This window comes from Rhinoraja longicauda, chromosome 22, assembly GCF_053455715.1.
Source record: "Rhinoraja longicauda isolate Sanriku21f chromosome 22, sRhiLon1.1, whole genome shotgun sequence".
NCBI classification, from domain to species: domain Eukaryota; kingdom Metazoa; phylum Chordata; class Chondrichthyes; order Rajiformes; family Arhynchobatidae; genus Rhinoraja; species Rhinoraja longicauda.
Window position 1 is genome coordinate 35,810,946 of NC_135974.1, and position 15,604 is coordinate 35,826,549.

A 15,604-nucleotide genomic window follows, 5' to 3' on the forward strand; every position below is an offset into this window, starting at 1 on the left:
GTGCATCAGTGTTTAAGAAGTATAAGAAAATAACTGCAGATGCTGGTACAAATCGAAGGTATTTATTCACAAAATGCTGGAGTAACTCAGCAGGTCAGGCAGCATCTCGGGAGAGAAGGAATGGGTGACGTTTAGGGTCGAGACCCTTCTTCAGACTGATGTCAGGGGGGCGGGACAAAGGAAGGATAGAGGTGGAAACAGGAAGATAGAGGGTGATCTGGGAAGGAGGAGGGGAAGAGAGAGACAGAGGAACTATCTATAGTTGGGGAAGTCGATGTTCATACCACTGGGCTGCAAACTACCCAGGCGAAATATGAGGTGCTGTTCCTCCAATTTCCGGTGGGCCTCACTATGGCACTGGAGGTGGCCCAGGACAGAAGCGGCCAGGTGAGGTGGCCAGGTGAGAACCTCTGTCTCACCTGGAAAGACTTTGCATCAGTGTTTGCTGCCCGGGGCCATGTGGGCATTTGTGGGCAGTCGGCAGCCCGGGACACGGAGGGTGGTGGTGGGTCTGTGGGTAAGGGGGTGGGTGGGGGTGGGGATGGGAGTGAGGGTGTGTGCGTTGGGTGAGGGTGTGGGGGGAGGGTGTGAGAGTCAGTGGGTGAATGTGTGTGTGGGTGAGTGTGTGTGTGTGAGTGTGTGTGTGTGTGTGTGAGTGTGTGTGTGTGTGAGTGTGTATGTGAGTGTGTGTGAGTGTGTGTGAGTGTGAGTGTGTGTGTGTGTGGGGTGCATGTGAGTGTGTGTGTGTGAGTGTGTGGGTGTGTGTGAGTGGGGTGTGTGTGGGGTGTGTGTATGTGAGTGTGTGTGTGTGTGTGGGTGTGTGTGTGTGGGTGTGTGTGAGTGTGTGTGAGTGTGTGTGAGTGGGGTGTTTGTGGGTGTGTGTGAGTGTGTGTGAGTGGGGTGTGTGTGGGGTGTGTGTGTGAGTGTGTGTGTGTGGGTGTGTGTGAGTGTGTGTGTGAGTGTGTGAGTGTGTGAGTGTGTGTGTGTGTGTGTGAGTGAGACACCGCCCCGTGTTCTGGCCGAGCACCAACTCACACCCACTCACACTCACTCACTCACCGACCAGGAAGTGGGTCAGCGATGTGAGCGGTGACCAGGCATCTGCTGTAGTCGGAGCCGCAGCCCCGTCTCCGGCTGTAACTGTGGGATGTGACAGGTCTGTCTGTCTGACTGACTGACCCGGGGAGAGGGAGAGGCTGGGACTGAGACTCCGGCTGGTGGCGAGGGGGGGGGATCTTGGACGATTTAAATCCCTACTTTGTGCAAGAGACCATCTCAGGAGACAGAGGAGAGAGAGAGAGAGAGAGGAGAGAGGTAGGTGGGTGTCCGGGCTGAGGGCAGACAGACTCACTGGGAGCTGCTGCTGCTGCTGCTGCTGCTGCTGCTGCCGTGGTAGTTTGCGACTGTTTGTGCTTTCAGTGAGCTGCCCGCCTTGCACTAGTGTGTGTGTGTGTGTGGGGGTCAGTGTGTGGGTCAGTGTGTGGGTGTGTGTGAGAGAGAGAGAGAGAGAGAGAGAGAGAGAGAGAGAGAGAGAGAGAGAGAGAGAGAGAGAGAATGTGTGTGTGTGTGTGTGTGTGTGTGGGTCAGTGTGTGTGTGTGTCTCTGTGTGTGAGAGAGAGAGAGAGTGTGTGTGTGTGTGTGGGTCAGTGTGTGTGTGTGTCTCTGTGTGTGAGAGAGAGAGAGAATGTGTGTGTGTCTGTGTGTGTGGGTCAGTGTGTGTGTGTGTGTCTCTGTGTGTGAGAGAGAGAGAGAGTGTGTGTGTGTGTGTGTGGGGGGGTCAGTGTGTGTGTGGGGGGGGGGGTCAGTGTGTGTGTGTGTGGGTCAGTGTGTGTGTGTGGGGGGGGGGTCAGTGTGTGTGTGTGGGGGGGGGTCAGTGTGTGTGTGTGGGTCAGTGTGTGTGTGTGGGGGGGGGTCAGTGTGTGTGTGTGGGTCAGTGTGTGTGTGTGTGTGGGGGGGGTCAGTGTGTGTGACCGTCTGTAAACTCAAAACCGCTGCTTTAAAACAAAAGAACAAACACTTTAGTCGAGTCATTTCGGGCTTTGCATCTTGAGCGACGTGTTCCCTTTGCTCGTCGTTCTGCAGTTGTGATCCACATTGCAGGAGGACCCCCTTGGCTTATTAAATAAGACAAGAATGCCCGTGTGATTGATCCGCTGCTGGCGGGGTTACACTGTGTGGGATGGCACAGCAGCGACTGCTGCAAACTGGGGCACTCCCAGCCCCAGCCCCAGCCCCACTCCCAGTCCCAGCCCCAGCCCCACTCCCAGCCCCACTCCCAGCCCCAGCCCCACTCCCAGCCCCACTCCCAGCCCCACTCCCAGCCCCAGCCCCAGCCCCACTCCCAGTCCCAGCCCCAGCCCCACTCCCAGCCCCACTCCCAGCACCACTCCCAGCCCCAGTCCCAGCCCCAGCCCCACTCCCAGCCCCACTCCCACTCCCAGCCCCACTCCCAGCCCCACTCCCAGCCCCACTCCCAGTCCCACTCCCAGTCCCACTCACAGTCCCAGTCCCAGCCCCACTCCCAGTCCCACTCCCAGTCCCACTCCCAGCCCCACTCCCACTCACAGTCCCAGTCCCAACCCCAGTCCCAACCCCAGCCCCAGCCCCAGCCCCACTCCCAGCCCCAGCCCCACTCCCAGCCCCACTCCCACTCACAGTCCCAGTCCCAACCCCAGTCCCAGCCCCACTCCCAGCCCCACTCCCACTCCCAGCCCCAGCCCCACTCCCACTCCCAGCCCCACTCCCACTCCCAGCCCCAGTCCCACTCCCACTCCCAGCCCCACTCCCAGCCCCAGTCCCAGTCCCACTCCCACTCCCAGCCCCACTCCCACTCCCAGTCCCAGCCCCACTCCCACTCCCAGCCCCACTCCCAGTCCCACTCCCACTCCCAGCCCCAGCCCCACTCCCACTCCTAGCCCCACTCCCACTCCCAGCCCCACTCCCACTCCCACTCCCACTCCCACTCCCAGTCCCAGCCCCACTCCCACTCCCAGCCCCACTCCCAGTCCCACTCCCAACCCCAGTCCCAGCCCCACTCCCACTCCCAGCCCCAGTCCCACTCCCAGCCCCAGTCCCAGTCCCACTCCCAGCCCCAGTCCCAGTCCCACTCCCAGTCCCAGCCCCAGTCCCACTCCCAGCCCCAGTCCCACTCCCAGCCCCAGTCCCACTCCCAGCCCCAGTCCCACTCCCAGCCCCACTCCCACTCCCTGTCCCAGTGCGCTGGGTTGTAGATGCACTGTGTGGGTCACCTGCGGTTCTAGGGGGTGGCTGGGAGAGGTCTTGCAAATGCGCTGCGCCGTCTCTGAACGCCGTCCTCGCCTCCAGGGTCTGAAGAGGGGGTCCCCGACCCCAGAAACCTCACCTGACTTGTCCCCGTTCTCCAGAGAACAGTGTAGGAAAGAAAGGAACTGCAGATTCCTGGTTGGCACCGAAGAAAGACACAAAGTGCTGGAGTAACCCAGCGGGTCAGGAGAGAAATATCTGTGGAGAGGGGGGATGTTATTGAAACATATAACATAATTAGGGGATTGGACACATTAGAGGCAGGAAACATGTTCCCAATGTTGGGGGAGTCCAGAACAAGGGGCCACAGTTTAAGAATAAGGGGTAGGCCATTTAGAACGGAGATGAGGAAGAACTTTTTCAGTCAGAGAGTGGTGAAGGTGTGGAATTCTCTGCCTCAGAAGGCAGTGGAGGCCAGTTCGTTGGTTGCTTTCAAGAGAGAGCTGGATAGAGCTCTTAAGGATAGCGGAGTGAGGGGGTATGGGGAGAAGGCAGGAACGGGGTACTGATTGAGAGTGATCAGCCATGATCGCATTGAATGGCGGTGCTGGCTCGAAGGGCTGAATGGCCTACTCCTGCACCTATTGTCTATTGTCTATTGTCTATTGAGAGAAGGAATGGGTGACGTTTCGGGGCGAGACCCTTGTCCAGAGATGCTGCCCCATCTCGCTGAGTTACTCCAGCACTTTGTGTCTTGTTTTTGTTTCCTCTTGCTGCCTGACCTGCTGAGATCCTCTGGCATTTTGGCTTTTTGCTCGGGGGCTTTGAAGTTGGAGAGCCTGGCCGACTTTGGTGTGGCCAGTAGCATCTTAGATAGGTTGGAGCAAAGCTGCCAATGACAAGGTGAACTGGATCTCTGCACAGGTCCCCTGTCATGTCTCGTTACTCGCGTCCTCTCTGTTAACTCTACATTTTGTCCACTTCCTCAGTGGAAAAGCCCAGAGTCTCTCTAGCCCAGAGTGAGGGAATCGAGAACCGGAGGACATAGGATTAGAGTGGCGGGGAGGAAGGATTCAAGAGAGAGCTAGATAGAGCTCTTAAGGATAGCGGAGTCAGGGGGTATGGGAAGAAGGCAGGAACGGGGTACTGATTGGGAATGATCAGCCATGATCACATTAAATGGTGGTGCTGGCTCGAAGGGCCAAATGGCCTCCTCCTGCACATAGAAACATAGAAACATAGAAAATAGGTGCAGGAGTAGGCCATTCGGCCCTTTGAGCCTGCACCGCCATTCAATATGATCATGGCTGATTATCCAGCTCAGTAACCTGTACCTGCCTTCTCTCCATACCCCCCTGATCCCTTTAGCCACAAGGGCCACATCTAACTCCCTCTTAAATAACTATTGTCTATTGTCTAATGATTAGTAGGAACCTGAGGGTTAACTTTCTTACACAGAGGGTGGTGGGTGTGTGGAAGAAGCTGCTGGAGGAGGTAGTTGAGGCTGGGACTATCCCAACGTTTTAAGAAACATTTAGACAGGTACGTGGGCAGGACAGGTTGAGGGGAATATGGGCCAAATGCAGGCAGGTGGGACGAGTGTAGATGGGACAGGTTGGTCGGCGTGGGCAAGTTGGGCCGAAGGGCCTGTTTCCACACTGTATCATTCTATGGAAGGCGATGGGATCAGATTAGCGCACTCACCACATCAGTCATTAAACAGCTGAACCTGTGCCAACTGTTCGAAGAATGTTGCTTCCGGTCGGGGGGATGTCTCAGTATTTTAATCTCACTCACTCAATAAGGTACTGAAAGATATCTGTCAAATTAAACTAACTGAGGAACTTGCCTGTGTGTCCACTATCACACGAGGGGACTCCTCTCTCTGCCCAGTGCCTCACCAGCACTCAGATGGACTATACACCCTTCAAAGGGCATTCCTCCATTGTTCACAACTTAGAATTAGGCCATTCGGCCCATCGAGTCCACTCCGCCATTCAATCATGGCTGATCTCTGCCTCCCAATCCCATTTTCCTGCCTTCTCCCCACTGCCCTTGACAGCAAGAATGTGTGGGGAAAATGTGTCTAAAGAAGGGTCTCGACCCAAAACGTCACCCATTCCTTCTCTCCAGAGATGCTGCCTGACCCGCTGAGTTACTCCAGCATTTTGTGTCTACCTCCGAGATCTTCGGTTTCCTCCCACACTCCAAAGGCGTGCCGGTTTGTAGGTTAATTGACTGGGTAAATGTAAAAATTGTCCCCAGTGTGTGTAGGATAGTGTTAATGTGCGGGGATCGCTGGGCGGCGCGGACTCGGTGGGCCGAAGGGCCTGTTTCCGCGCTGTATCTCTAAATCTAAATCTAATCAAGAATGTGTCTATCTCTGCCTTAAAAATATCCACTGACTTATAGGCCAGAAAACAAAAAAACAAAGTGCTGGAGTCCCGCTGAGTTACTCCAGCATTTTGTGTCTATCTTCGGTGTAAAACAGTATCTGCAGCTCCTTCCTGCACACACGATTAACCCACAAAATGCTGGAGTAACTCAGCGGGTCAGGCAGCATCTTGGGAGAGAAGGAATGGGTGACATTTCGGGTCGAAATCCTTCTTCAGACTGATGTCAGGGGAGGGGGCGGGACCATACAGTGTGGAGGCAGGCCCTTCGGCCCAACCTGCCCATACCGGCCTACATGCCCCAGCTGCACTAGTCCTACCTGCCAGCATTTGGCCCATATCCCTCCAAACCTGTCCTATCCATGTACCTGTATAACTGCTTCTTAAACATTGGGATAGTCCCAGCCTCAACTACCTCCTCTGGCAGCTTGTTCCATGCACCCACCACCCTTTGTGTGGCTTGTCTCTGCACATCAAAGATGTCTCTGAACACCAAAGCTTGTAAGGGTCCCGTGAAATCTTGAATACTTACAACTACAGAATAATATTCCTAATCAATAAATAATAATCAATGTCTAAACCTGTTCAAATCCTGCTTCCTCGCTATTTACCGTATTCACAAAATGCTGGAGTAACTCAGCGGGTCAGGCAGCAACTCGGGAGAGAAGGAATGGGTGATGTTTGGGGTCGAGACCCTTCTTCAGACTGATCATATCTATATGCGATTACTGGGTTGGGTCAAAAATCAGGTCATATTTTAATTTTACATTAAGCAGATTTTCTTTGATATGGTATTAAAATATTCACCTGGATTATGGCTTCAGAATATTACCACAGGACTAAATATGTACTATGTAAGATTAGCTGAAGGACAACAGAGTTACAATATGGCGAAGATAGACACAAAATGCCGGACAAATTTGGAAGAAGGGTCTCGACCCCAAACGTCACCCGTTCCTTCTATCTGGAGATGCTGCCTGTCCCGCTGAGTTACTCCAGCATTTTGTGTCTATCTGCAGTGTAAAACCAGCATCTGCATTTCCAATATGGACTTCAGTCTCGACCCGAAACGTCACCCATTCCTTCTCTCCCAAGATGTTGCCTGACTCGCTGAGTTACTCCACCATTTTGTGTCTACCTTCCATTTTTATCGGCTTCTGTAGGTCTTTTTTTTTGTCCGACCCATTTGCCCGCGTTTGGCCCATATCCAGTCTCAACTTTTCCTATCCATGCACCCAGCCGGGTAGCTGCAGGTGTGTGTCTGTGCACCAATGCATCTCCCCGATTGGTGAGAGTTAAGAAACATGGCAAGCTTGCGAGACTGGGGAAAATTTAGGTCATTAATGTATCCATAAAGTGATGAAAAGAAAGAGAAAAAGATGAGAGGGGAAATGGCAAGTGTTGGATGCGTTTAAATCCCTCATCATTAGTTCACACCATGAGAGGCTGGCGACCAAGTGTAATCGTTCATTTTTGAGGCCAGGAGTTTAATTCACATTCGCACTGCGGCCAAAACGCTGTTAATTATTTGTCAATTTCCTGCGGTATTTTTAATAAGTGGCGGGTGAGGTAATTTCACAGGGTAGATGTACTTGCGATAGAGGAGGTTCACCAGCCCAATGACGCTGAGACCAGCTTCACTGCTCGAGGAACGAGCTTGGCACGTGATCACTGCAGGGTTTAGTGAGTTGGCAATGACCAAGTTGAGACTGTGTGCAGTTTTGGTCTCCAAATTTGAGGAAGGATATTCTTGCTATTGAGGGCGTGCAGCATAGGTTTACTAGGTTAATTCCCGGAATGGTGAGACTGTCATATGTTGAAAGACTGGAGCGACTAGGCTTGTATACACTGGAATTTAGAAGGATGAGAGGGGATCTTATCGAAACGTATAAGATTATTAAGGGGTTGGACACGTTAGAGGCAGGAAACATGTTCCCAATGTTGGGGGAGTCCAGAACAAGGGGCCACAGTTTAAGAATAAGGGGTAGGCCATTTAGAACTGAGATGAGGAAAAACCTTTTTCAGTCAGAGAGCTGTGAATCTGTGGAATTCTGTGCCTCAGAAGGCAGTGGAGGCCAATTCTCTGAAAGCATTCAAGAGAGAGCTAGATAGAGCTCTTAAGGATAGCGGAGTCAGGGGGTATGGGGAGAGGGCAGGAAGGGGGTACTGATTGAGAATGATCAGTCATGATCACATTGAATGGCGGTGCTGGCTCGAAGGGCCGAATGGCCTCTTCCTGCACCTATTGTCTATTGTGAGACAGACACAATTCCCCTGAGCCCTGACTGTGTGGAGCACAGGATGCGTTTCCACCATCCTGTGTGTAGAAGGAACTGCAGATGATGCTTCCCACCGAAGACAGACACAAAATGCTGGAGTGATCTCTGGAGAGATGCTGCCTGATCCGTTGAGCTACTCCAGCACTTCATAAGGTCCAGGAGCAGGATTAGGCCATTCGGCCCAGCAAGTCCACTCCGCCATTCAATCATGGCTGAACTATCTCTCCCTCTCAACCCCATTCTCCTGCTGCCTTCTCCCCGTAGCCCCTGACACCCGCACTAACCAAGACACTTTGTGTCCATCTATGGATTTCCACCTCCCTGGGGTGTCTAGGGGCCTCAAAATCAGGACAGGCCCAGATGACATTTCTTCGTCAAAAATGGCCCTTGCAGGCCCAGTTACTGCATGAATTTGAGAGAGAGGTTTAGGGGCGGTCACGGTGGCGCAGCGGTAGAGTTGCTGCCTTACAGCAAATTCAGCGCCGGAAACCTGGGTTCGATCCTGACTACCGGCGCTGTCAGTACGGAGTTTGTACGTTCTCCCCGTGACCTGCGTGGGTTTTCTCCGAGATCTTCGGGTTCCTCCCACACTCCAAAGACGTACAGGTATGTAGGCTAATTGGCTGGGTAAATGTAAAAATTGTCCCTAGTGGGTGATTGGATAGTGTTAATGTGTGGGGATCGCTGGTCGGCGCGTACCCGGTGGGCCGAAAGGGCCTGTTTCCGCGCTGTATCTCTAAACTAAACTAAGATGTCGATGGATTTTGGATGTTGGGGCTGTCTAGGGGTATGACGTTAGTGGAGGGGAGTATATGCTGAGGCTAATGAACGGCGAGGGTCTTAGTGAATGGTAGGGCAGGGCCGGGCTGCCCAGCTCTCTCCTGCTCTCATTTCTGATGTTTTGTAACCTTCCCACTCGATGCCCGGAGTGATTGCAGCTGCTTTATTCACCTCAATGTACGGTGGTGCAGCGGGTAGAGCCGCTGCCTCGCAGCACCAGAGACACAGGTTCAATCCCGACCTCGGGTCCTGTCTGTGTGGAGTTTGCACGTTCTCCCTGAGACCGCGTGGGTTTCCTCCGGGTGCTCCGGTTTCCTCCCACATCTCAAGAAGTGTGGGTTTGTAGTTTCGACTTTAGAGATATAATGTTGAAAGAGGCCCTTCGGCCCACCGAGCAATCCCACCCCTCCCTTACACTCACACCATCCTACACACTAGGGTCAACTTACAATTTTACTGAAGCCAATTAACCGAAACCTGTAGGTCTTTGGAGTGTAGGAGGAAACCGGAGCGCCCGGAGAAATCCCACAGGAAGAATGTGCAAACTGCACACAGACAGCACCTGGGGCCAGGATGGAACCTGGGTCTCAGGTGCTGTAAGGGGCAGCAACTCCACCACTGAGCTACGTGTAATTGGCCTCTGTTCTTCTGGGGGGTTTTTTAATTGTCGCTAGTGTGTCGTGTGTGGATGGGAACGTGGAGATAGGATGTAGATAAGAATGACATCGAACTATTGTGAGCGGGTATTTATTCACAAAATGCTGGAGTAACTCAGCAGGTCAGGCAGCATCTCGGGAGAGAAGGAATGGGTGATGTTTCAGGTCGAGACCCTTCTTCAGACTGATGTCAGGGGGGCGGGACAAAGGAAGGATATAGGTGGAGACAGGAAGATAGAGGGAGATCTGGGAAAGAGGAGGGGAAGAGAGGGACAGAGGAACTATCTAGTTGGAGAAGTCAATGTTCATACCGCTGGGCTGCAAACTGCCCAGGCGAAATATGAGGTGCTGTTCCTCCAATTTCCAGTGGGCCTCACTATGGCACTGGAGGAGGCCCATGACAGAAAGGTCAGACTGGGAATGGGAGGGGGAGTTGAAGTGCTCAGCCACCGGGAGATCAGTTTGGTTAATGCGGACCGAGCACCACTGCGATTTCTCCTATTGTGAGCGGGTGTCGATGGTCGGCGTGGACTCGGTGGGCCGAAGGCTCTGTTTCCGTGCTGTATCTCGAAATTAAAATGCCTAGGATCACTTGATTCGTATTTTTAAACACAGCATCTTTCTGCATTCAAAGCACGAAGTGTGGAAAAACTCTGGCAACATCTGCGGAGGGGATGGACAGGCAATGTTTTGTCTCCTTGGCCTTCACGCAGTGACAATCCCAGGCGTAGGTCGTGCTTATGTCTTCATATATCAGTCTGAAGAAGGGTCCAAACCCAAAATGCCTTCTGTCCATGCCCTGCACAGATGCTGCTTGGCCCACTGAGTTCCTCCGGCACTTTGTGTTTTGCGCAAGATTCCAGCATCTGCAGTTCCCCGAGTGTGATTTTTGTGGTGCGTTGGTTCTGCCTGGGGCACGGTGGTCTCCCCACCCCCTCGCCTCTCCGAGTCCTGCAGAAGGGATGTGTTCTGGGAGCAGCACTGCTCGGTTTTCTGATGTAGCAAATCACACATTTGGCAGCTTTCCCCGCAGGGAAGAAATGCGACCTGTAATTTATAGATTTCCACTAATGCATTTCATAAAATGAACCCATCCCATCAATCACCAGGATGATGGCACCAATTGCCAGCGTGTGCAGTAAATGCAGATTGGTTGGAAGCGTTAACAAGGGACATTGTTCTTGGGAGCAACTAATATTGTTCTTCAATGCTTTTACCACCTCACATATTTTTACAAATCTTTACAATAGACAATAGGTGCCATTTGGCCCTTTGAGCCAGCACCACCATTCAATTTGATCATGGCTGATCATTCTCAATCAGTACCCCGTTCCTGCCTTCTCCCCATACCCCTTGACTCCGCTATCCTTAATAGCTCTATCTAGCTCTCTTTTGAATGCATTCAGAGAATTGGCCTCCACTGCCTTCTGAGGCAGAGAATTCCACAGATTCACAATTCTCTGACTGAAAAGGTTTTTCCTCATCTCCGTTCTAAATGGCCTACCCCTTATTCTTAAACTGTGGCCCCTGGTTCTGGACTCCCCCAACATTGGGAACATGTTTCCTGCCTCTAACGTGTCCAACCCCTTAACAATCTTACATGTTTCAATAAGATCCCCTCTCATACAAGCCTAGCCCCTCCAGTCTTTCAACATATGACATTCCTGCCATTCCGGGAATTAACCTAGCCTTGGCCATTCTGGAGACGCGTGGGATAAGGGTGCAATTTGTACCAATCACTCCTGCATTTTTCACTCTGAGCATCACTCTGAATTCCAGCTTGCAAGCAGTCATGTGGCAGAGAGCTGATGTATAATTCACCAAGGTTTGCCTCTAATCTCTGGCCGTTGATGGACTGGGGCATCATCGACCTGTAGACAAGGATGTGGAGCTGGGCTAGGGTTGCCAACTGTCCTGTATTAGCTGGGACATCCCGTATTTTGGGCTAAATTAGTTTGTCCCGTACGGGACCGCCGTTGTCCCGTATTAGTAGGGTTGCCAACTTCCTCACTCTCCAAATAAGGGACAAAGGGTGACGTCACCGCCCCGCGCCCCACTCGACCTCACCCAGCCAGTATATTTAAACCAGCATCTGCAGTTATTTTCCTACAAAACAAAATTTGAAGTAGTTGTTCTAGAATAATGAGTCTCTGGATTTTGAAATCAATTACAATCGCTGGAAAAACTATAGGTAAACCTACATTATATAATATATCATAGTGTCTCTTGCACTGGCAGTGATACCCAGATAGTTGTGTGTTGTAATCGCTGACATAGAACAGAGAACATAGAAAATAGGTGCAGGTGTAGGCCATTCGGCCCTTCGAGCCAGCACCGCCATTCAATATGACCATGGCTGATCATCCAGAATCAGGGCGGCACGGTGGCGCAGCGGTAGAGTTGCTGCCTTACAGCGAATGCAGCGCCTGAGACACAGGTTCGATCCTGACTACGGGCGCCGTCTGTTCGGAGTTTGTACATTCTCCCCGTGACCTGCGTGGGTTTTCTCCGAGATCTTCGGTTTCCTCCCACACTCCAAAGACGTACAGGTATGCAGGTTAATTGACTGGGTAAAATGTAAAAATTGTCCCGAGTGTGTGTAGGATAGTGTTAATGTGCGGGGATCGCTGGGCGGCGCGGACTCGGTGGGCCGAAGGGCCTGTTTCCGCGCTGTATCTCTAAATCTAAATCTAAAATCTGTACCCCATTCCTGCTTTCTCCCCATATCCCTTGATTCCGTTAGTCCTAATCTAACTCCTACAAGTGGGGAGCAGAGAGATTGCCAACCTTCACTGACAAACTACATTCAATCTACACTTTAAAATGCAGTTTTATTCATCTTGGGCCTTGCGAATGATTACGTTGCAGAGCAGAATTCATCTGCGTTGCTTTATTTAAAATATACTGCTGTTGATGTTGTCAAGCTGGAAAGAGTGCAGAGAAGATTTACGAGGATGCTGCCAGGACTCGATGGCCTGAGCTAGAGGGAGAGGTTGAGCAGGCTGGGACTCTATTCCTTGGAGCGCTGGTCTTGTAGTCATGTACAAAATCCTTTGTGAATGAACCGTACACAATATGTGCCAGTGACAACTAATTCTTGCCGACACCAGTGTGAGTGGATGGTCGCCTGTACGTCCAGTACTGGATGAGTAAACATTTCCTCTGTGGAGATCACCATCATGCTCTCCAGCACAGACATTTCTCCCTGAACTCAGACACAATTGATTTGCCATTCCTGACCCTGAGATGACCCTGACCACACAAGTGATGAGTCCACATCACATAGAAACATAGAAACATAGAAACATAGAAACATAGAAACATAGAAACATAGAAACATAGAAACATAGAAACATAGAAACATAGAAAATAGGTGCAGGAGTAGGCCATTCGGCCCTTCGAGCCTGCGCCGCCATTCAATATGATCATGGCTGATCATCCAACTCAGTATCCTGTACCTGCCTTCTCTCCATACCCACTGATCCCTTTAGCCACAAGGGCCACATCTAACTCTCTCTTAAATATAGCCAATGAACTGGCCTCAACTACCTTCTGTGGCAGAGAATTCCACAGATTCACCACTCTCTGTGTGAAAAAAAACGTTCTCATCTCGGTCCTAAAAGACTTCCCCCTTATCCTTAAACTGTGACCCCTTGTTCTGGACTTCCCCAACATCGGGAACAATCTTCCTGCATCTAGCCTGTCCAACCCCTTAAGAATTTTGTAAGTTTCTATAAGATCCCCCCTCAATCTTCTAAATTCCAGCGAGTACAAGCCGAGTCACAAGCACTGCCTGTTTCTGTCTCAGTGCTTATAGTGTTTTGGTATTGTTGCTTTGGCATGAGTGTTTTTGTTTTGGGAGATACAGCATGAGAAACAGGCTCTTCGGCCCACCACGGTTCTTGGGGCTCTCAGGGCTAAGGGAATCGAGGAATATGGGGAGAAAGTAGGAACAGGGTACTGATTTTGGACGATCAGGCTGTGACCGTATTGAATGGCGGTCCTGGCAGGAAGGGCCGAATGGCCTACGCCTGCACTTATTTTCTATGTTTCTATATTTCTAACCAGCGCTCTAGTTCTATGTTATCCCTCTTTCCCATCCACTCCCTACACATCATTAGCAGCAATTTACAGAGGGCCGATTAACCTACAAACCCACACGTCTTTGGGATGTGGGAGGAAACCGGAGCACCCGGAGAAAACCCACGCAGGTCACGGGGAGAAGGTGCAATCTCCACACACACACACAGCACCTGAGATCAGGATCGAGCCTGGGTCTCTGGTGCTGTGAGGTAGTGGCTCGACCACTGTACCTCCCTGCCGTGCTGCCCGAGAGTTGTTTGGTTCAGCACCTGCCCCGGGTCATTTGCTGTCATCTATGTTTTTGTTTTTCTGGAGTTGATCATTTCACAGTAACGCTGGCTGCCTTCCAAAGTCCCACCCTTGCCACCACTGATCGTCCACACCCTCACAGCTAGCACCACCCCAGGCCAGATCTCACCACCCCTCTGCTGTAATGCATGGAATCCTGCAATTGTGGTTGAACAATGACTTGTGAGAAGTTCTCGCCCATGTTTCCAAGGCCTTGCCCCACCCCCACCCCTTGTATAATGTCTTCTAGTTCCTACTTATTTTAATTTGCAAGACACAAAGTGCAGGAGAAACCCAGCAGGTCAGGCAGCATCTGTGGAGGGGATGGACAGACAAGGTTTTGGACGGAGTCCCATCCGTGGTCTGATGTTTAATTTTAGTGGCTGTTCTTTCAGCGATCCTGGCCCAACTCCCTGGTTGGTCTTTCCCCACCTCACTTGTTTCTTGATCCCCACGTCACCACCGAACCTCTGCCATGTTTGGACCAAGACTGTGATAGGTTTTGGAGACGTAGGTCCTGGTGAAATCTAAACACGAGGAACAGCAGATGCTCGTTGATGGAAAGAGACACAAAGTGCTGGAGTAACTCTGGGTCAGGTGGCATCTCTGGAGAACATGGAGACGTGAGGTTTTGGATCGGGACCCTTCTTCAGACTGGTCGTGGTTGGGTGGGGGAGAGAAAGCTGGAAGAGAGGTGGGGGGCAGGACAAAGCCTGGCGAGTGATAGGTGGATACAGATGAGTGGGGATTGTGTCATGGAGAGTCTGAAGAAGGGTCCCGAACTGAAACGTACCCTACCATGTCCTCCAGAGATGCTGCCTGACCCGCTGAGTTACTCCAACGCTTTGTTTTTTACATCCTGGTGAAATCTAGACGGGGTTTCTCTGAGAATTGGTTGTGGTGAATGTGATATATTCAACGTCTCTGTCAGTTACCACTTGCCATCACGTGTAACGACTGAAAGTAGATTGGGAAATAATAGATTGATAATAAGAATGATCTGCAGACAGACACAAAATGCTGGAGTAACTCAGTGGGACAGGCAGCATCTCTGAAGAGAAGGAATGGGTCCTCTGGTCAGAGAGAGGAGGAGAACTTCTTCAAAGTGGACATACCTTGAGAAGATTTTGCAGTGGTTTACAGCAAAGATAAACACAAAGTGCATCTCTGGAGAATATGGATAGGTGACGTTTCGGGTCAGGACCCTTCTCCAGAACCTGAGACAAAATGTCACCTTTGAATGTTCTCCGTAGATGCTGCCTGACCTGCTGGGTTATTCCTGCACTTTGTGTCCTTTTCTGTATTAAGAAGCATCTGCTGTTCATTGTTTCTTCATAGAAGATGAAGTCCACAGGACCAATACTCACTAACTGGAATATGAATGAATGAATGAATGAATGAATGAATGAATGAATAAGTTTATTGGCCAAGTATGTGCAGATACAAGGAATGTGCCTTGGTGCTCCGCTCACAAATGACAACACAAACATACAGTAAACAATTAAGAATAAAGCATAAACACATCAAAACATTAAGAAATATACATTACAATACAATACAATACAATACAATATATCTTTATTGTCATTGTACCCAGGGGTACAACGAGATTGGGAATGCGCCTCCCATACGATGCAATAATTTAAGTAATTTAGACAACAGCAACCCAACGACATACCTTGAGAAGATTTTGCAGTTACGATTACGGTTTAAACATGTGAGTAACATGTGAGTATATCAAAACGTGGACCACACATCTCACCATCCATCAGGCTCTTGAACTTTATAAAGCACTCAAACGATGAACAATGGGCTGTCTTTGGTTGGGCTGTCTTTGGTTGCGCTAAGGACTATGGTTTTTTTGCACTAGAATTGGGGTTATTAATTTATAGATTTTTTTCTG

General features: G+C 50.9%; 1 protein-coding gene across 6 annotated transcripts in view; it reads left to right on the top strand.

The window, feature by feature from the left end:
- The first annotated feature begins 253 nt into the window (after window positions 1-253).
- LOC144604566 (tyrosine-protein kinase HCK-like) overlaps window positions 254-15,604 on the top strand; it is an 83,177-nt gene continuing 67,826 nt past the window's right edge. For 2 of the 6 annotated variants that reach the window (XM_078419143.1, XM_078419144.1), the window contains exon 1: window positions 254-387. In XM_078419143.1, the coding sequence (XP_078275269.1) occupies window positions 275-387 (113 nt within the window). In that variant the 5' untranslated portion in view covers window positions 254-274. The other 4 variants (XM_078419145.1, XM_078419149.1, XM_078419148.1 and 1 more) reach the window with 3 other exon arrangements.